This window comes from Eretmochelys imbricata, chromosome 1 (assembly GCF_965152235.1).
Source record: "Eretmochelys imbricata isolate rEreImb1 chromosome 1, rEreImb1.hap1, whole genome shotgun sequence".
NCBI classification, from domain to species: Eukaryota; Metazoa; Chordata; order Testudines; family Cheloniidae; genus Eretmochelys; species Eretmochelys imbricata.
Window position 1 is genome coordinate 285,310,878 of NC_135572.1, and position 20,925 is coordinate 285,331,802.

At 40.2% G+C, this 20,925-nt stretch overlaps 1 protein-coding gene across 1 annotated transcript in view; it reads right to left on the bottom strand.

Annotated features, from left to right (window-relative positions):
- Positions 1-299: 299 nt before the first annotated feature.
- METTL25 (methyltransferase like 25) overlaps positions 300-20,925 on the bottom strand; it is a 106,331-nt gene continuing 85,705 nt past the window's right edge. The window contains exons 9-12 of the mRNA XM_077807710.1: positions 18,180-18,273; positions 3,436-3,510; positions 2,780-2,851; positions 300-564 (exon numbers count right to left, since the gene is read on the bottom strand). Of these exons, the coding sequence (XP_077663836.1) occupies positions 478-564; positions 2,780-2,851; positions 3,436-3,510; positions 18,180-18,273 (328 nt within the window). The 3' untranslated portion in view covers positions 300-477. The remainder of the gene's footprint in view (positions 565-2,779; positions 2,852-3,435; positions 3,511-18,179; positions 18,274-20,925) is intronic.

The window sequence follows — 20,925 nt, forward strand, 5'->3', positions numbered from 1 at the left end:
GATGGCCTAGATAATACTTAATTCTGCAATGAGTTCAGACCAGACTAGACGACCTCTCGAGGTCCCTTCCAGTTCTATGATTCTAAGAGAATGGGCATGTCCCCATAATTCTGAGCTATACTATCCCATCAGTTTTTAAGATATTACCATCAATAGAGTTCTGCTTTAAAAATAATCTCACAATATGGGTCTCTGAATTTTTCTGGGAAAATCAGATGCTTAACATTACTTTAATAAATTAGACCAGGACATGTTGAAATATAAAATGACTTCAATTTTACTTTGGATATATTTCTCATGATTCATACTTAATGCTTTATTTTTCAAGTAAAAACAAGATGGTTACATAATATATCACTGAAGTACTTAGGTAATAACTTAAAATAACAACAAAATAAACATGGGGTCAAAAGTAACAACAGTATCAGACCTTGAGCAGTGAACTATCTAGCAATTTGCTTCAACTTGAACACACTTCTATTTCTTCAGAGCAACAACTGCATAGCATCTGGGGGATTTCACAGGATCAAATAACTTCACCAGTCCAGACCAGGTAATGTTGTCCTGTAAAATGATACATGATTAAAGCACATAAAAATGTGTTTGACTTAAAAGCTGAGATATGGGAATGGGTCCATATTTTGAAATACAAAACTGCAAAAAAAGGAAACTCTAACTTTTATGCAATACATGAAACAGTTGTGAACTCACAAAATAATGCTTATGAAAAGAAAAACAATCTGTGGTTTAAAGCCTTTAAATTATTTCTTACATATTGTCATGTGGGTCTACCACTCACTGTACAGATCTTTTCTTTTATGAATTACAAGCAGTGAAATTAAAGACAAAATCCTACTAACTTTACTCATTCAAATAGTACCACTGAAGTTAATGAGATTTCTTACATGAGTAAGTTGACTTGGATTTGGCCCTAACACTTTGTATAGTTTCTATAATTTCTATTTCATCTTGTCCAGAAAAATACAATTGGTGAGTCTACTAGTTACTCCTGAGGGAATTCTGCACCAAAAAATTAAAGTATGCACCAAAAAAAAAAAATTTTCTGTGCACAATATTTTAAAATTCAGCAAATTATATTTGTCAATACATAAATGTGGAGGTTCCAGCATGGCAGTGGGGAGCACAGACCACTGGCTGCATTGAGTAGGAGATCACCCTGTAGTCCCCTCTTCCCTGGGCCAGGTACTCAGTGGTGAGGCTGCACCCGACACTGACCCTGAAACACCCTGGGGCCCTGCCCTCTGCAACAGGTGCACCAGGAGTGGGCAGGCAGGCTCAGCCCAGCAGGATCCATGTATGGGGGATTCAGGTGTCAGCAAGCCGGACGGCACACTCCCTCACTCAGCAGCTCTGTGCTCACAGCAATGGGGAGCAGAGGCACATGACTCCACAATGCCCCCCCCCAACTATTCTCATGGGCATCCCCAGCCCCAGGGTGATTTATCTCTCCACTGGCTGCTCTGGGCACTGGAATCGACATGCCTGTACTGCTGGGGAGGAGTGCATGACTGCTCTTGCATCTTCCCTTTGCTTCCCTATCATTTTCGGGGGGAAGGGGGGGGCAAAGAAATCTACAGGGAACATGAATTCTGCAGTGTGAAGTAGCGCAGAATTCCCTCAGGAGTAACCAGTGCAAGATTAAATCTATGGGTATATTAAATTTAGAGAAGGTAAATCAGTGCTAACTGCAGAAGGTCTCATTTCCCAGTTTGGGAAATATACAGATCTCTTCATGATTTATAGTTAGTTGGAATTTGGGAAATACATCATTAGATATTTCAGAAATGCCTCCCTCTGTAAAAATACCAGTTAGAACAAAACCAAACATTTATTACAACTCATTTGCTCCAAGTGTACTGTAGAAGAGAATAAAACAAAACTTTCCTTATGATAAAACGGAGCTATTAAAATGAAAAGTTTATAGTGGAAAAAAGAGCTGCTCACACAAATGGGTTTAATATGAAAAGGTCACAAAACTTTATTTTGAATATAGCCCACAGTAGAAGCTTCAAAGAAACCACTATAACAGTCTTAACAAATTACTATTGGATGGAAAATGTTTTATTGGAACAGCATAAGTATGATAATTACTTTTGAGTTAATTAGGACAAGCTGAGACTTAGTGGTGTAATTCAATGGAAGTCAGTGTAGTTGCACCAGCTTACTGTACACCAGATCTGTATTTGGCCAGTTCAGATGTGCTATATGCTAGTCAGGTACAACTCAATTGATTATATAACTGAAACAAATCTTTTTTTCATTATATATCTTAAGTAAGTAGGTATAAAAATAATCCATGTGCATTTTGGACATGATCCAAAGCCCACTGAAGTCCACAGAAAGACTGCCATTGAGATTAGTGGGCAGCAGATCAGTCCTTACAATATCATTAGTTGAAAGCTCTAGTATACCCAGGGTAATGTTTGTTTAGTACTTCCAGTATTACTTTCAATGATTAATATACCAATACTTGGTATGGAATAAGATTTGTAAGGGTTTAAATTTTTTTTTTACCGTCTACTGACTAGTAATTACCATACAATTAAAAGAACATAAACTTTACTGTTGCAGCTTTGCTTAAAATAATAATAAAAAAACATCTGCTGGGCATATGTTTAGACAAAGATGGAATCAATAGTTAAATTTTTGCAACAATGATGAGAATAGTAAGTCTACAACAGGGACTCTTTGGTACTCAGTAAATAATTTGGTTAAAATAAACAGACTTCAGGTAACATAAAATATGAAGAAAACACACCTTCTCTTTGAGGTAGCAAAGACGATCCAGAAGTAATAAAACTTCTATACAGGGAGCCAGAACAACTTTCAACTGAAAGACAGGTTAGACACGATCATGGCTTTAGGAAAGTAAGCCAACATACTACTAAAAAGACAACTCTGTCCCCCAGAAACACTTCTAGGAAGGTGAATCATTTTCTTGAGCAAAACCTTTACAAGTGCCACCTTGCCAGTTCTTCCCTCTCTGACATTTTCAGAAAAATCTAGTAAAGATCAAATGTCCATGGAATGTTATGAGCAGGGAAAGTATTTTATCTGGCTGGCTCTGAGGCATAATCTAATATGCAAATCATACTATAAGCGGCAGAAAGCTTTTGAATAGGGGAATAATTTTTTAGAAGAATTTTTTGTGAAATAACTTCATGGAGACCAATCCAGTTTCAAAAGGAGTCTGACATTTCTTTCTTCTCATTCATAATCCCCCTTGAAAAAGAACCTTCCATGTGTTCTCGTTATTATTTTACTGACACCCAATATAGCTCTGGAATAGGATATCCTCGAAGTAAGACAGTATATCACAATATAAGACGGTCCACCACCACATAAAATTCGACACAGCTCTATTCTAGACTAGCACATATATACAAGGTAATGTTTTTAATCCTTTGTTTTTACCATATTAAACGCTTCCAGCTCATTCATTCTATGCTTGTATTTTTCATAGTAATCCATTATACAGCTGTCTGGGAGCTGCAACAGGGGGAAAAAAAATGGATGACAACAATTAAAGCCATTCCTATTACCTAGCCAAGGCAAATTCTGAAACAATATTATTCTTTCTAATTAAGAGTGATGTCAAATGAACTTTAGTTTTGTTTGTTATAGGAGTACTTTTCTAAGGCTTATAATGAGCCATTTTTCTGTTCTCAATTACCTGAATTCTTCGATCAACTTTAGCCTTTTCCCTAACATGAAATATTCAGATATATTCATTATTCAGAAGCATGAAACCATTCTTAAATGAGCACTATACACTGAAGTGGAAGTAATGTTCCTATTTCTTACAGTGGATATTTCACATCAATTTTTACCAAGAAATACAAAAGGGCTCACTTATAGAGCCAAGGGGGGGCATATGATATGTCAGAGTAAAAGGAGTAGGAGTCAGGACTCTTGGGTTTTATTCCTGGTTCTGCCACTTACTCGCTGTCAGGCCCTGGAGAAGTCACACACTTTCTCTGTGTTCCAGGTTATCCCTCTGTGAAATAACTATAATACTTCCATATTACTTTTTCTCACTTGTAATTCTCCGCAGCTTCCCTCTCCTTCAGGAGACTGCCTGGTGCAGTGTTGCCAATGCCTGTAATATTGCAGGTGCTGCAGTTTGGGGCTGGTTTTGGTGAGAAGACACAGGCAGCTCTGGAATTTTGCCTGAGACACGTGCAGCTTCCCCCTTTGGCTACTAGAGGCCATTATGCTGCTTGTGTTACAGACAGCAGCCATAGGGAACCTGGGGCACAACTGGGCTGGCCCCTATTCCAAGTTTGGCAGTAATGGCTTAACATCCCCCACAGTGCAGGAACTGTTCTTTTAGTGCAGGAAGAATGAGTTTATGAAGATAAGCGCTCTGGGGAAGCCCTCCCACTGAAAACTGGAGATGGGGGACAGCTATGGAGAATACCATGGGATTAGGAGAAGAAAAGCAGGTGGCTGCAGGATCCTGCAGGGGAGGAGTGGGACTGGGGGAATGCAGGATCCTACCTAGGGGATCCTCCCAGGATGGAGTGGGGCTGCCTTCCAGCTGGGACCAAGGAGAGCTCTGGGCAGTGAGAGGGGAGGAGTCCGGTCATCTGGGTCCAAATTCTCAAAGGAAGCTCAATACAGCAGCCACAGTTACACATGAGCAAGTTATCATGTGCATTTTTCACATGCACAGGGTCTGATTTACATATGCACATCTAACAGTATTTCTAACTACTTGATTTGTGCACACTACTGTGTTTATTCTACACACGGTTCTCAGAGTTGCAAGTGTAAAAAGTTGTGTGCTCAAAATATGAAAAATATTATATGAATATAGAGACCATATTATTCTGTGATATTTGGACATTATACTCTGAATGCAAATCACCAAAGGAAACAAAGGCCTTGTCTTCACTACAGGGGAAATTCGATCTAAGCTACACAATTTGAGTTACGTGACTAGCGTAACTCAAATCGACGTAGCTTAGACCTACTTATCGCAGGGTCCACACTATGCGATGTCGACGGGAGATGCTCTCCTATTGACTCCCCCTACTCTTCTCAATCTGGTGGAGTACAGGACTCGACGGGAGAGCGATCTGTGGTTGATTTAGCCGTGGGTCTTCACTAGACCCGCTAAATCGACCGCTGATGCATCGATTGCTGCTCGTCAATCCCCCGGTTAGTGTAGACAAGCCCAAAGAGTATGCCAGCTGCACTTGCCAATTCTTTCTAAAGTCTCCAATTCTGCAGTGAAAGAACTGGAGTGTGCTCCTAACATTCTCAGGCAATACAGGAAGACTGTACTGTGGCCAGAGTCTCTTCCGTCCTCTCCCTCCACAAATTCACACATTTTAGTTGGTTTTGGGATATATTCATGTTACTTTAAGTTTTAATGCACTATTGAAAATAATGTGATTTTGTACATGTGGTTCTTGCACCCTTCCTCTGAAAAAAGAAAGCCACAGATCTTTAATTTCCCAGACTGTCAACACCATTATGTAATCCTCCACCATTTCTCTAGAACAGCTGTTGCCAAGGAGACACATCCAGTAGTACTCTGTGGTAGGAGAATGAGCAGGGGATTTTAGATAAACAGAGATGTGCTTTCTTATTTTACTGCCCAGGATACAAAGTCTTAATTCTCAAGTGAGAGAACCATTCACTGTGCACAAATATCCGTACCAAAACCATGATCCCCTTTTCTCTTCCTCTTAAGATAATATGACACAATGTAACAATATGTGCCATTTATTACTGCTTGATATTTTCCTATATGAGTACTGAGAAGTTCTAATCAGGGACATGGCGCCATTGTGCCAGGTACTGTACAAATGTCTATGAAGAAACAATCCTGATCCTGAAGATAAATGACACAGAACAATGATACAATCCTATGTATATTCCATATACATACATATGTATTTACCCCCCAAATCTTATGGTTATAGGTGGATAAATTGCCAACTAACCTCATCTTTATTCCACTCAATCTAGCTATTGGATCATTTCTTATTAGCACTGTGGTCTTGAGGGGAGATTTAAAGGAACGGGTATCAGCATTACAGATTAACTCAAGGTGAGCGTTACACATGTAAGGAACATTGTGGAAGGCAGTATGAAGATGTTTGTGTGAGAAGATGAAAAACAGGCCGATGAGACTCATGTTGTTGGCAGACTGAAGGACATACATTAATAATAATTTCATACTCTCCAACTTTTTTATACCATGAACAACATTTTAATAGAAGTCATGGATACTTCCTCTTACAGTGAGTGTGGTCCACCTTCCCTCCCATTCACAATCATGTAGTAACTATAGCCATTACATAATTACAAATGTAGTAGTAGGAAAGTAGTTGATATACTTTTAGATTCTTTTAATGCAATGTAGCAACTGGAAACAAGGAGGAGAACAGCTCTCCACGGACCACGGCCAAGTGCCAAGTGCCACCATTGGTCTAATCTGATTAATTCATTACTCTGCACTACATTTTCTTAAAATGAAACAATCCAATATAAAAACAAATACCCTACAGCTAAATTCCAAGCCCAGCGCTGCATGTAAAAAAATCCATGACAACTGACAATATTTTGGCATACGTCAGTGGATAGTGAAGTCTGTTTTCTCTTTCTTTAAAAATGTAAGGCAGCGATGAATTTCACAGATTCCATCATCACTGGAATCTAATCTGGGGAAACACAAACAAAGGACAGGGGGGAGGTGCTGAAATGGTAATAAGTTTAAAGTGAGAGTGGGGAAGCACAAAAGTAGTAGGAGCTAGGTATGTAATAGCCTCTCAGGACACACAAGGCTAGGTGGTTAAATGTAAGGCTGCTGAAGTTATGCTGCATTATGACAAAGAAAGTAGCAGCATTAAAAAAAGAAAATCACGAGATGCTATACATTTGTTTTTCAAAGTCAAAAAAAATCATGTTATACATCTTGAGAAATACTCTGCAATCATGTAATTAAAGATTACCATACACTTATAGACAAGGAGAGGGAGAGTAAACTGTACAGTTGTTATTTTGGCATTTCCTCCCTTGACTGTTTAATTGTATAGGTCATAATGTTCTCAACATAGTTTTTGTCTGGAATTTCCTAATTTTAACATTAAAAACAACCACCCACAAAACTAAGGCATTTAACTTCCAGATTTTTGAAGCTATGTTGGTTTTACAAAAAAATTGGTATCTAAATTACCTAACCAGGAAGTTTTTGGACAGACACTATCGAACATCCTATCCTAAGCATCTTAGGAAAGCTACAGGACAGAATCTAGGTTTCAGAGTAACAGTCGTGTTAGTCTGTATTCGCAAAAAGAAAAGGAGTACTTGTGTAGCTCACGAAAGCTTATTCTCAAATAAATTGGTTAGTCTCTAAGGTGCCACAAGTACTCCTTTTCTTTTAGGACAGAATCTCTTTCCCATGAAACTTCATACAAATCATAAAGCAGCCCTTCATAACTCCTTGGTCCTGACAAGCTCCACAGAGTCTGAGGGCTTCTCCCTTTTCCCATGCACATCTTCAGTATGTATTTCACTGTGCAGCTAAGTTTGTCATCGATGCATGCATAGCACAGCCTGCCTTAGTTACACCCTTTACAAGTTTAATGAAAAACCGCATGCAAAATATCTCACTGCCAATGTGCAACATGCAGTTTTGAAAGGGTCATATATGAGTCAAATTAACTGAAAAGGTCATTTGGAACATTCAAGCCATTGTTCTCCAGTGAGTGAAAAATCAGCAGAGAGGACCTTCCAATATGTTGATCTCCCCCTCTCCATGCAGAAGAGATAGGAGGTCAGCTACCTGTATAGCACGATCCCTCTCATTCTTCTGGCATGCTCTCCATAGGTCCAAAGAGTCATGCATGGGAAAGGAGCAGGCCAGCAAGTAAGAGTGACAGATTGTCAGGGGGCAGGGGAGGGAAAGGAGTGTACACATTGTCACTCTGGTGCAACTAGTGAAAAATGCCATATGGAAATTAATGTTGCCAATGGCATTAAAGATTATTTAATATTACATTAATGTTGGTATATGGCTGGAGCACCTGCAAGACACAGGTCAGCATAGAATCATGAAGACAGAGGGCCTCCATCTGGATGCTCCCCACTGGACTCCAAGGTCCACAGGATGTCAAAGGATCTACTGGGTGTGTGGGCTGGACCCCGATTTCTTCTACAAGAGAACAAACCATGGATGAATTCAGAGGGAAGTCCATGAAGAGAACCTCCCGTAGTTTCCCAGCCCCTATGTAGGCATTTCCATATAGAGACATTATCTGGCCTAATAAATTTAAGGCTGGGATTTTTAAAGAAGCTTATTGGGATTTGGGCACCCAATTCCCTTAGGCTTCTTCATAATTTCCAGCCTTAAATACTTGGTCTTACAATGGCCTTAACATGTAAATCTGTACTTAATACTATAGGAAACGGAACACACTGAAATTAAACTATTTCTTCCTTTTGACACTAATTTAGAAAGGAACATAATTTCCACAGAAACAAAGGCATGAAACCACAGTATCAATTATAGAATAAACAATATGCTGATAACTGATACAGGACTGAACCCAGTATCTTTTGAAATATAGACTTATCTGACATGGATCATTGGCTCATGTTAACAAAGTATGAGACTGTTATATCTGGGGTGTAGGTGGCCAGGCCAGCAGTCTGCTGGGTGAGAACTGAAGGCAGGAGTTGAGACAAGTTACCAACCCAAGTCAGGAGATGGGTACCAGGGTCAAGCTGGGCCAGCGTCAAAGGCAGGAGTCAGGACTAGCTACCAAGCTGAGTAAGAAGACAGGTACCAAAGTCAAGCTAGGCTGGGGTTTAAGACAGGAGTCAGGAGCAAGATGTGGCATTAATGATTTGGAGGATGGTGTGGATCGCATCCTCAGCAATTTGCAGATAACACTAAACTGGGAGGAGAGGTAGATATGCTGGAGTTTAGGGATAGGATACAGAGGGCCCTAGACAAATTAGAGGATTGGGCCAAAAGAAATCTGATGAGGTTCAAGGACTAGTGCAGAGTCCTGCACTTAGGACGGAAGAATCCCGTGCACCGCTACAGACGAGGGACCAAATGACTAGGCAGCAGTTCTGCAGAAAAGGACCTACGGGTTACAGTGGACGAGAAGCTGGATATGAGTCAACAGTGTGCCGTTGTTGCCAAGAAGGCCAATGGCATTTTGGGATGTATAAGTAGGGGCATTGCCAGCAGATTGAGAGACGTGATCGTTCCCCTCTATTCAACATTGGTACGGCTTCATCTGGAGTACTGTGTCCAGTTTTGGGCCCCACGCTACAAGAAGGATGTGGAAAAATTGGAAAACGTCCAGCGGTGGGCAACAAAAATGATTAGGGGACTGGAACACATGACTTATGAGGAGAGGCTGAGGGAACTGGGATTGTTTAGTCTGCGGAAGAGAAGAATGAGGGGGGATTTGATAGCCACTTTCAACTACCTGAAAGGGGGTTCCAAAGAGGATGGATCTAGACTATTCTCAGTGGTAGCGGATGATAGGACAAGGAGTAATGGTCTCAAGTTGCAGTGGGGGAGATTTAGGTTGGATATTAGGAAAAACTTTTTCACTAGGAGGGTGGTGAAACACTGGAATGTGTTACCTAGGGAGGTGGTGGAATCTCCTTCCTTAGAAGTTTTTAAGGTCAGGCTTGACAAAGCCCTGGCTGGGATGATTTAATTGGGGATCGGTCCTGCTTTGAGCAGGGGGTTGGACTAGATGACCTCCTGAGGTCCCTTCCAACCCTGATATTCTATGATTCTATGACTGCCACCAGTTGAGTATTCTGAGGAGCTGCCGGGACTGCTGCCAGTCGAGTACCCTAAGGAGCTGCTGGGACTGCCAGCTGCTGAGTACTCAGAGGAGACTGGGGGCCCATGAGCAATGGGGGCCTATGAAGAGGTACAGGTAGGAAGTAGCCCAGGGAAAACCAGACTTTAGTCTGGTTGTGTTGCTGCAGCTGCCGTCAGTGTGTTTTGGGAGGGTCCCTGCTGACACAGTGGTGGGATCACATGCCACTGGTAGGGCCCTGGGCTGGGATCTGGTGGAGTAGGGTGGACCTGGGTCCCCCTATTCTTCCCCCTTCGCTGCCAACCCCACAGCTAGGTATTGGCTGCATGCTCACTTTAGGCCCTCAGGCCTGTAGACTGCTAACTACTGTCTGCCACAGCCAGGAGGTTGTGTCTATAGACTATTTGTTGCTCTTCCCCACCCTGAGGGCCAGAGAATATGCACTGTTCACTATTGTCTGCCCCAGCCAGGAGGCTATAGACTGTGTGTCGCTCTGGTGATGCTGGTAAAAACAAGACACGTATCAACTGTCTAAAAATATGTTCAAGGAAATGACAAAAATTGCTTTGGATACATTTTTGTAAGACAAAATGATAATGAATTCTAATTAACAGAATGATCAACATATTATCTACACAGTATCAGTCATAATCTAGTTAGTTTTACCACTGAAAAATGAAATACTCTGCAATTCACAAAGGCACAATCTTAATGTAGCAAAATTGGAATAGTAATTTTAACTAACACTAAATATCTTAAAAATTCACTGCAAGACCAATGAACATCAAGTCCCCTTGAGAATACCCATATCCTGACTCAAATTAATGATCATAAAAGAAATGTACCAGTGAAATTATTACAATATAAGCATTCTTTTAAAAATGAATGGCATTCAATTCCTTCAAAGAATGTTAATAAAAATAACAAGCTTGTTTTATTGTACAGATTAAAAGTACTACTGCTCTATATACTGCACAAATGAAGGGCTGTACCAATAAAAAGCATCCCATATCATAAGAATAATAAAAGACAGCAGGTTATGCGATGATAAACATTTCTCGTTATGTGCTGCATAAAAAAGCTAAAAATAAAATAAAAAAGCACCAGGAGATTCAGAATATTTTTCGTTCTGACTTTCTAGATGCAACATAACAAATATCAGAGCTCTTTAAATTATTTTTAAAGAGAGGAAAATGTCTTTGCTGCAGGGTTATTGTTTCCAGGTATGCAATTTACTGCTGTGCCATTAATTTAAACACCACTAACATATTGTGAAAAACTGAAAATGAAAAATTTTAGGCACAGCCAACATTTTTGATGCAGCACTATGGATTTAGAAAATCAATCAAACTTACAGCAACATATACAAACACACACACTCTTAAGATAACACAGACTAAACTGTGGAATTGCTACTGAATCTCCATAGTACATATTTAACTGGATACTTCTGGAGGAGTTGTTAAATTCTGTGTGAAATATTTTGACTACAAGACAAAGTAACCATCCTCCGTGAAAAAGTTAGCTACACCTAATACAGTAGCTTGTATGCTTGGATGTGGTGAAAAGATGGATTCAAGGTGATTATTTAATACCTTTTCTCTGTAGGTGGAATATCAATTGACAAAGCTATCTCTATATAGAATTTATACTTGAATGACTTAACCCTTGCATGAGTTCAGGCTGCCACAAAGAAGCCCTGAAGAGTATAAAAAATAGCAATGGTGCTAAGACATTGGGTGCAAAGAAGGTTGAAAAATGGATTTAAATAAAATTTAATCTTTTTGCATTAATCAGTGTTACTGTATTGATATAAAACACTTAAAGAACAGATATTTTCAATCATTTTCTATAAATAACATGGGGGTACCTACCATTAAATTACTACCAAAAGGTTCCAGATTTTCATATTTAGATGTCCATCTAGGACAGAAATACTAGAAACTGAGCTTGTTACTCTCTTTAAACATATTAACTTGGACAATTTAGTAGTAAACCTGGAGTATATATCAGCACTGAACTTGACCCATTATGTTTTATGCACACTAAAACATAGGCTATCATGAGAGAGCTTTAAAAATACATGATACTATAATGACAAATTCATAAAACTAAATTATAAGAAGATCTTGAGAGTTCTGCCATAGCAAGTTTTATTATACTTGAAGCCATTTGCTGTATTCCTTTATATTGGGCTGGGGTGAACATGCTACCTATTTAGGGTAGGAATAGTTTAGCTTAAATAGATTATGAATTGTTAAAAGTAAAAGTAACAACGAAATATATTTGCAAAATAACTAATTTTTAATTTACCTGAGAATGTCCGAGTCCTGTTTCAGGTTTTCTGAGGCATGTACGAACACTTTACTCCTGTGGGAATTCTGTGTCACTGCACGTGTGCAGAATTCATGTTCCCTGCAGATTCCTTTGCTTCCCCGCAGAAAAATTATTTGACAGGAAAGCAATGGGAAGCGCTAAAAGCGTTCATGAGCCCCTCCCCGGCAGCACAGGCAGGTTGGCTTGAGTGTCCAGAGCAGCTGGTAGAGATGTAAATCACTGTCAGGAGGGGTGGGAGAGGGGCTGGGCAGTTGTGCAAGTGTGAGAGAGAGAGAGAGACAGACAGACACTCTCTTCCTCACTATTGCAGCATGCTCAGCATGGAGGGGCAGGGCTTCAAGGTATTTCTGAGGAGGTAGGCATGGGGCAGGCTCTGTCCCCTCCGGCAGAGCAGAATGTAGCAGCCTGCCTGCTTAGTGAATTGTTCTCATTGTCTTTGTGAGTTCCCCGAGGAGTATAAAACAGGTGTAAAAGTTTTAAGACTTCTTCACATTGCCAGAGGGATGTAAAGGACAGTATGGCTTTATAAATGCTTATGGTGCTTTCGTGATTAGAGCTGGTCTAAATTTTTGAACAGAAAGAATTTCCTATCAAAATGTGCTCCAGGAACTGTTTGCTACTGACCTTTCTGGAGATGGTCAGTAGCCAATATAAATTGTGAGTTTGATTCCCCAGCCCTCACTTGCTCTTCAGTTGCCTATGATGTAACACTGAGCATACGGCTGCATATATTTGTTGACTAATAACTAGAAATAAAGGGTCAAACCTAGCTACATTACTATTAGACAGAGGGGGTTTCGGGATTCCCTCCAATGCTCCCCACTCCCATTCTTCATCCATTGTATTGTAGTTTAAATAAATTACTGAAAGAATTGAAACCAGAGTGATTATATTGCGTTATTTTGACAAAATATGCACAATTTTGCAGAATTTTAAAATATTGTGGACAGAATTTTTAATTTTGAGTGGCACAATTTTAATTTTTTTGGCATAGAATTCCCCCAGGAGTAACACTTGTATCCTTGACTGACCTACTGAGGTAGAAGGTCAGCTTGGTAGGCAAAAAACCCATATCCATGCATGCTCAGGAGCAGCAAAGCACCTGCAAATGAGCTGTCTTCCTTCCCTTTTCCAAGAAGCCCTACTCCCTACCCTGCTTTCTGCTGAGGCTGCAGAGGGAGCTTGAATATTTTTTACTGGACAGTGGTAGCAAAACTGGAAAGAGAGAAAAACCCATCCTTTCTGTTTCTTTTTCTTTCTTAAAAGATCAAAGAAGCCTTTAAGTGGAAAGGTGGAGGAAGGAGCTGGTATAAGCCCCTGCATCAATCACCCAAGGTGTCTCTGTTCTGCATAAATGTGAAAGTAAGAAGTGCTCCCTCATACGATCACAGGTGACAAAGGGTATTTGGTGAATTAGAAAGTAAGAGAGCTTCTGCCAGATAAGGGCTTCCTCTCCTCTTTCTAGCTGACTGCTGGTGCTTTCTTCTTACAAAATTGTGTGTATCTATGTGAATGTGACTAGAACCAGTAACTGTGTAAGGACAAAGAAACCATCTTTGAGAAAAATACTATCCTCACTCCTCCACACCCTCCCTCACTCCACTATTGCCTTTTCCCCTTGTCCTATCCATCATTCTATCAGAACTGCACAAAAAGGTAGGCAAATGTAGTGCCTCCCCTGGGTTATTTTTTAGCCCCAGGGAAGTGGTAGGCTTGACTGTCCACCAAAGGAAGAAATGGATCTAATGCAACAACATTCAAGGCAGAAACAACCATTTAGAAATTTCACAGGGCAATAAGGAGCACATTTTTATCCTAAACTGTACATACAAGCTAGAATTTATAACAAATTTTTTGGGCAGATTCCAAACTATATAGCCATACAGATGACTTTACTAATGTGAGAAAACGGCAAAATGTTCCCGGTCCTCTTTTATAAGTGACTTCTTGGGATTTCCCATTTTTGATCGTCTTCTACTTGGACTCTAGCCACATATAAATCTCTCATATGTAGCCCTTCCTGCTTTGGAATGATAATGACTAGTATGAAAATGTTCTGTCTCTTACTCCACATCTCTCACAGTAACTTCCTAGGACTGAGAACCAATCCACAAGCATGTTAGATTAGCTAGACACTTCACTTGTTTACAGAGTTTTGAAGATTAACAGATGGTCATTATAGAATCAGAAACACATTAATATATACTTGTTCTCCATGCACAGATTTGTTTAAATATAAGTTTGTAAATGTAATATAACATAGATTTAATCTAAAACTGTACACTCTGTGCATTATTTAATATCCAATTTTAGATCTTTTTACTGCCTCCCTCCATTGTGAGAACTTTTTACACAAACATAATCTGGTTATATAATGAATTAAAGTATAGACAGAACTGGATCTATTCCTCTGGTCTTCTACAGCTGTGGCTAAAATATTTCATTTTAATATTGATAGCAGTATGGTAGTCCAGTGGTAGCACAATTCAGAGCATGAGTTTAGGTCCAAGCTTCCACAGCATGACCAGCTGGAAATGCTCAGGGTAGAGCACACTCATTCCTTGAGCAAAAGGAATGTCTCCTGTTGCTATACCACTGTATCCTCCAATAAAACAAAGACCCTCAAATAAGGGGGATAGGAAAATAAGAGTACGGGAAGCTGAAAATGATGAGGGGTTAATTTATTAAGCAAAAACCACTTATTCTGTTATCTCTGCTGCACTATTCAGCTTTTCTGATCTTCATAACTGTAAATAATAAAGGTGAAATATCTCCATATTTGTGCAGAATAATGGTTCATTTGGAACTATAATGAAGACACAGGAGGCATGCTTATCATACCTGCAGATGAAATAAGAAAGTTATGGAAGGCTGACCAGCATAGTTTCAGCACAGGCAAAAGAATCCACATCCTTGATCTGAAACTCAAGCATGTGGGAGGTGTGTTTATTTATGTTAGAAGACAGCGTGTGTAAAATGGGTTTTATATAAGGAGGCATTCAGTTACTATGGTCATGGAGGCCACACTGAGTATCTACATAGAAAGCGGAAAGGAAAGGCTTGATTTATACCAAGTCATCTAAGACCTAAGTCAACACGGCTAAAGGGAAAGCAAGGGAATTACTTTGGTTTTCCTATTGACACTGCCATTCAACTTATTACCCATCTGGCACTGATCACTGTCAGAAGCTAGGACACTGGTCTTGATAGACCATTGATCTTAACCAGTATGGCCATTCTTATGTTCTTACCCGCTGTTCTATATCATAGAATCATAGAATATCAGGGTTGGAAGGGACCACAGGAGTTCATCTAGTCCAATCCCCTGCTCAAAGCAGGACCGATCCCCAACTAAATCATCCCAGCCAGGGCTTTGTCAAGCCTGACCTTAAAAACTTCTAGGGAAGGAGATTCCACCACCTTCCTAGGTAACGCATTCCAGTGTTTCACCACCCTCGTAGTGAAAAAGTTTTTCCTAATATCCAACCTAAACCTCCCCCTAGCAACTTGAGACCATTACTCCTTCTTCTGTCATCTGCTTCCACTGAGAACAGTCTAGAGCCATCTTCTTTGGAACCCCCTTTCAGGTAGTTGAAAGCAGTTATCAAATCCCCCCTCATTCTTCTCTTCTGAAGACTAAACATCCCCAGTTCCCTCAGCCTCTCCTCATAAGTCATGTGTTCCAGTCCCCTAATGATTTTTGTTGCCCTCCGCAGGACTCTTTCCAATTTTTCCACATCCTTCTTGTAGTGTGGGGCCCAAAACTGGACACAGTACTCCAGATGAGGCCTCACCAATGTTGAATAGAGGGGAACAATCACGTCCCTCGATCTGCTGGCAATGCCCCTACTTATACATCCCAAAATGCCATTGGCCTTCTTGGCAACAAGGGCACACTGTTGACTCATATCCAACTTCTTGTCCACTGTAACCCCTAGGTCCTTTTCTGCAGAACTGCTGCCGAGCCAATCGGTCCCTAGTCTGTAGCGGTGCATTGGATTCTTCCGTCCTAAGTGCACGACTCTGCACTTGTCCTTGTTGAACCTCAACAGATTTCTTTTGGCCCAATCCTCCAATTTGTCTAGGTCCCTCTGTCTCCTATCCCTACCCTCCAGTGTATCTACCACTCCTCCCAGTTTAGTGTCATCTGCAAACTTGCTGAGGGTGCAATCCACACCATCCTCCAGATCATTTATGAAGATATTGAACAAAACCGGCCCCAGGACCGACCCCTGGGGCACTCCACTTGATACCGGCTGCCAACTAGACATGGAGCCATTGATCACTACCCGTTGAGCCCGACAATCTAGCCAGCTTTCTATCCACCTTATAGTCCGTTCATCCAGCCCATACTTCTTTAACTTGCTGGCAAGAATACTGTGGAGACCGTGTCAAAAGCTTTGCTAAAGTCAAGGAACAACACGTCCACTGCTTTCCCTTCATCCACAGAGCCAGTTATCTCGTCATAGAAGGCAATTAGATTAGTCAGGCATGCCTTGCCCTTGGTGAATCCATGCTGACTGTTCCTGATCACTTTCCTCTCCTCTAAGTGCTTCAGAATTGATTCCTTGAGGACCTGTTCCATGATTTTTCCAGGGACTGAGGTGAGGCTGACTGGCCTGTAGTTCCCAGGATCCTCCTTCTTCCCTTTTTTAAAGACGGGCACTACATTAGCCTTTTTCCAGTCATCTGGGACCTCCCCCGATTGCCATGAGTTTTCAAAGATAATGGCCAATGGCTCTGCAATCACATCCGCCAACTCCTTTAGCACTCTCAGATGCAACGCATCCGGCCCCATGGACTTGTGCTCGTCCAGCCTTTCTAAATAGTCCCGAACCACTTCTTCCTCCACAGAGGGCTGGTCACCTCCTCCCCATGCTGTGCTGCCCAGTGCAGTAGTCTGGGAGCCGACCTTGTTCGTGAAGACAGAGGCAAAAAAAGCATTGAGTACATTAGCTTTTTGCACATCCTCTGTTACGAGGTTGCCTCCCTCATTCAGTAAGGGGCCCACACTTTCCTTGATTTTCTTCTTGTTGCTAACATACCTGAAGAAACCCTTCTTGTTACTCTGAACATCTCTTGCTAGCTGCAACTCCAGGTGTTATTTGGCCTTTCTGATTTCACTCCTGCAAGCCCGAGCAATATTTTTATACTCATACCTGGTCATTTGTCCAATCTTCCACTTCTTGTAAGCTTCTTTTTTGTATTTAAGAGCAGCAAGGATTTCACTGTTAAGCCAAGGTGGTCTCCTGCCATATTTACTATTCTTTCTACAATCCGCCTCCTTCACAGAATCAGATTAGTCCACCTATTTTCCCTGGATTACAAAGGCATCTAGGAGCTTTAACCCTAGCTCTGCCAAACCCTGTACTGAGTCTTTTCATGCTATCAGAGCATGGTAAAATTGGAAGGAAAACTGAATGAACCAGGAAGCGTTATCAGCTCATATGAGTAAAGGTCTCAGCTAAACCTTGTTCCTGGCTTTGATGCTGTATCTACAGTCTAGTACTCATTTTATGATTTTAGGCCACAAAGAGGATGCAAGAGTTATGTGGTGGAGTACCCATCTCCACCACGTATGTCTTGGAGGACAAAGGAGAAGGAAAAGCATATTGTAAATGTATCTGGATAAATAGAGATGTTCATTAATTATAAACACTTAGGCTTTAGAGTGTATTTTCTGGGGGGTTTCAAAAACATTATTTAGACTACTAGTAATCATACAAAAATAAAAATAAAAAGGTATCTCACAAGTCATAAGTTTTAAAATGAAAATGAACATATTTTAAAGAAAATAAAAGTGGCAGTTAATCCCCAAACTGAATATACAAACTGAAATAATTTGTCTTGGATAAATATTGTTTAATTCACAAAGAGCTGAAGATGCATTGATGTATATTCTAGTAATAATAGCTGCTCACAGAATATATACAAATAGCTCCATCAAAATTCTGGCCACTTCTTAGAATTTACATTGGTATGTGAATTGTATGCAATATGAAATCAGCTGCTTACCTTTGACTCATCTAGTTCAAGCTTCTTCAGAGACTTTCTGACATAATCCACAAAAGAGGAAGACTTGGAGAAAATTTTACCAACATGCCGATCACTGCAAATGTAGTATTGAGGTTATTCTTTTAATTTTCTCAGAACACAAAAGTTCCATATTATTGTTTCATAAATCTCAGCTCCATTAAAAACATATACAATAGATATTCTAAGAAGTTAGAATAATAATTTATTTCAATTTTACTTTTTCTTTTATCTAAAAATACATCAAAGCAAGCTAACTAATACCCAAAGAAGTTTTTAGACCAAAAATATTATTACTCATGAATACCTGAAATTATGAATGAGGTGAAGGTGATATTTTTTATTTCCATTCCTGTCCTATCATTGTTTTTATTTTATTGGATCCATTACACAGTGTCCATTTTCAATGCCTCACTTGACAATATTAGCAAGAGTTCAATGTTTATGAAAGCAGAACTTCTTCAATGCCATCTGCTGATCCAGGATCACATAGTAAGTTAAGTGTGATTCTGATCTTATTTATGCCTTGCAAATTTCTCTCCTAGATGTATGTGTAGTATGTGATTCTCATTTAAATTAGGCAATGTTAGAATTTTCCAGATTTACAATTTGGGGTGTCTCTTCAGAAACTTGACCAATATTTGAATTGGTTCAGGCAAAATGGTAAAGCAATGCACAAAAAGTACCTGAAGGCAAACAGAAGATGCACTCACATTAGCAAATTACATGTAATCTCCGTTTGAAATACCTTAGGAAAAAAATGTATGAATATGTTTTGTCAGAACTCAGTCTGAATTAACTTTCAAAGCCACCACCTACATAACACACAGCTCCAGGTCTCACTGACCTTGGTAGTCTTGTAGTGTAAGAATCATAATCCCAAAGACATTAGCTACTCACAAATATTCTCTTCAATGTATTATTTATGAACAAACAGATTTTCCATAAAATATTAATTAGATATTATAACACTGGCAAACCAGGTGCCAATTTCTGCCAAGGTCCCCATGCCTCACTTTGATACTGCCAAACACATAGCTAGAATTAGTCTGGTTCACCTGTGTTTTTACTACTGTTAAAATAAGTATGAGCATTATAAAAGTGTGCTTAGTATTTAGACTTTATTGAATGCTTGTGAGTTGTTGTATGCATTAATCTCCCTTATAACATCTGTATCCCATATTTTAAGATAGTCTTTGAGTCTTTGCGTGGTAAGTTTCTGGAACTGTAAATCACCAGACAGGAAAGGGACCTGAATAAGGGCTTGCCTACACTGGCACTTTACAGTGCTGCAACTTTCTCTCTCAGGGGTGTGAAAAAACACCCCCCTGAGCGCTGCAAAGTTCATTGCTGTAATGTGCCAGTGTAGACAGTGCACCAGCGCTGGTAGCCACACTCCCAGGGCTGATAGCTGCGCCCCTCGTGGAGGTGGTTTTTTTAGAGCGCTGGGAGAGCTGTCTCCCAGCGCTGTGCCGTGACTACACAAACTACATTAAAGCGCTGCCGCAGCAGTGCTTTAATGTTGCCAGTGAAGACGTGCTCTTAGTGTGAAACGCTGGCTTCCAAAAGAAGGCATTAGGTCCTGCCCAACACAGAAGACCGCTTGACACCAGATGAACTACTGTGGAACATCAGAGGACAAAATACTTTGTTGATTGCTCTCCCTGTCTCCCAATCCCTCCCACGAAGAGGAGAAGTGCAAATAAATTCCTCCCATCAGCTGAGCTGGCAGTTTAGAGGAGAAAGGTGAATAAAAATCTCTGATAAGGAGAAACTGTATCTCTGTGCTGCTTGTACTCTCAAGAGCAAGGTTTTCTAGGCATAAGCAAGAGGTCCCCAGTGTTTAGCCTGGGTTACTTCAAGGGACAAATAGAGCTTATAAAAATACTTCTATTACCTTTTGAAACTTAAGACTGTAACTCCTTTGTGTATGTATGTTTACCTGCTTTAACCTTGTAAATAACTCTCTTATTTCCTTTTCCTAATTAACAAATCTTTAGATAGTTTATTATAGAGTTGGCTACAAGCATTGTCTTTGGTGTGAGATCTAAGGTGCAACTGACTTGAGGTAAGTGACTGGTCCTTTGGGACTGAGAGCAACCTGAACATTGTTGTGATTTTTAGTGTAAGAGACCATCTATCACAAAAGCAAGCTTGCTTAGGTGACAAGGCAAATTGGAGTACCCAAGGGGACTGTCTGTGGCTCCATGGTTAGACTATTATAGTACCTGAGGAGTTTGCACTTGATGCTTGGTTAGTGAAATCTAAGTATAGAACTTAAAGCCAATTTGGGGTTTGTGCCCTGCCTCTTAACAGTCTGTCCTGAATGCATCCAATGAAGTGAGCTGTAGCTCACGAAAGCTTATGCTCCAATAAATTTGTTAGTCTCTAAGGTGCCACAAGTACTCCTTTTCTTTTTGCGAATACAGACTAACGCGGCTGCTACTCTGAAACCTGTCCTGAAGTTGGTACTCATGCTCTTGAATCACTGTAGGACAGCTTGACAGGTATATCTTCTTAAAAACTATTTTACTGGAAACTCATAGAAAGCCTATTCTTTTCAACTGTGAGCTTGATTCAAAGCCTATTGAAGTTGACAGAAAGACTTCCATTGATATCATTGGGTTTGGGGTCAGGCTCCAAGTTCTTTGTGTCAATTAACATTCAATTTTATTTTATTTTATTTTTAGGGAAATAGGAAATTCCTGTGACTGTATTTTTTTATTTC